The 1461-nt window shown below is 47.3% G+C and overlaps 1 protein-coding gene across 3 annotated transcripts in view; it reads right to left on the minus strand.

Annotated features, from left to right (window-relative positions):
• The window catches only part of Haus4 (HAUS augmin like complex subunit 4), a 12074-nt gene continuing 10613 nt past the window's right edge, over window positions 1–1461 (minus strand). For all 3 annotated transcript variants that reach the window (XM_031362228.1, XM_031362230.1, XM_031362229.1), the window contains exons 9-10: window positions 583–651; window positions 1–459 (exon numbers count right to left, since the gene is read on the minus strand). In XM_031362228.1, the coding sequence (XP_031218088.1) occupies window positions 276–459; window positions 583–651 (253 nt within the window). In that variant the 3' untranslated portion in view covers window positions 1–275. The remainder of the gene's footprint in view (window positions 460–582; window positions 652–1461) is intronic.

Below are 1461 nucleotides of genomic sequence, written 5' to 3' on the forward strand. Positions count from 1 at the left end.
TCTAAAGCATAATACTACAACTTTATTCAGGAAATTATTACACAGGGCTGATGCAAAACAGATATGCACAGAATTGTATAAATCTGATAGCTACATTCCCAGAAGAGACCCAGTCACTGTAAACAAGACAGAGAAACCAGAAGGGTATTGTGACGATTGCAGTGTTTTAAGCAAGTGTCTCCCTCCATATTGCCTTGTGGTGGAGGTGGTCCACTGAGCAGGAAGAGAAGGTGGCCATGGAGAATCCATGCTTCCTGGTTCTGCCTACATTGAGCTCAGCGGTAGGACTTGCTGAACTCCTGGAGTGCCCAACGCTTGTTGTCGGCTGCCAGTTTGAGCTGGGTGTACTCCTTCACCAGGTTCTCAAAGTCTTCTCCCAGGACCTCATAGGTGTGTAGGACCAGTCTCGACTTCTCTATGTCCTGCTCTTGGAGGCGAATGGCTCCCTCCAGTCGGTCCCTAAGAGACCGGCAGAGAAAGTTCAATAGAAGGATGTGAGACTTCAGAAAGCAGACAGGTCTGAGGACCTGCCAACGTGAACCAGTCTGAAGAGCAGCCGCACACAGCTCTCAGGGTTCTTACCTAATGAGGCGATGCACTTCCACCTTCTCAGCACTATAAGTGTCAGACAAGACCTTCAGCTCCTCCATCCTGACAGCGGGAGAAACAAGTGGTAGGTGGAAGATCCCAAACCAAACAAGAGTTTAGGGCCCCCCCCCCCACAAGATGGCTCAGTGGGAAGCCTAATGCTTCCTACTGTGCTAGCCTAATGATGTGAGCTCAATCCCTGGAACCCATGTAAAGGTGGAAGATGAGACCTAGATCCACAAAGTTGTCCTCTGACCTCTACACACATTGTGGTGCATAGAGTTTATTTTTAAAGTAGAGTTAAGAAAGCTGCTGGGCAGTGGTGGCACATGCCTTTAATCCAAGCACTTGGGAGGCAGAGGCAGAGGCAGGTGGATTTCTGAGTTCGAGGCCAGCCTGGTCTACAGGCTTAATCTTTTCAGCCCCTAAGACCCTCTTTTGACTTCTATAGCCACCAGAGATCATACATGAAATCCTCAACAGAGAAGAAATCAAAACACATTTTTTTTTGTTTTTTGTTTTGGTTTTTCTAGACAGGGTTTCTCTGTGTAGCCCTGGCTGTCCTGGAACTCACTCTGTAGACCAGGCTGGCCTCCAACTCAGAAGTCCTCCTGCCTCTGCCTCCCAGGTACTGGGATTAAAGGCACACTCTACTACTTCCTGGCTCAAAACAGAATTTTTTAAAAAAAAAGAACAGCTAACTCTGTTACGGTAGCACACACCTTTAACCTTTAACCCCTGCACCCAATTGGCAGAGGCCGGTGGATCTCTCAGTTCAAAGCCAGCCTGGCCTACAAAATGAGTTTTAGGTCAACCAGTTAGCCAGGACTACACAGGCTAGACTCTATCACAAAAATAATAATAATTAAAAAA

Source organism: Mastomys coucha, unplaced genomic scaffold, assembly GCF_008632895.1.
Source record: "Mastomys coucha isolate ucsf_1 unplaced genomic scaffold, UCSF_Mcou_1 pScaffold9, whole genome shotgun sequence".
Classification (NCBI taxonomy): domain Eukaryota; kingdom Metazoa; phylum Chordata; class Mammalia; order Rodentia; family Muridae; genus Mastomys; species Mastomys coucha.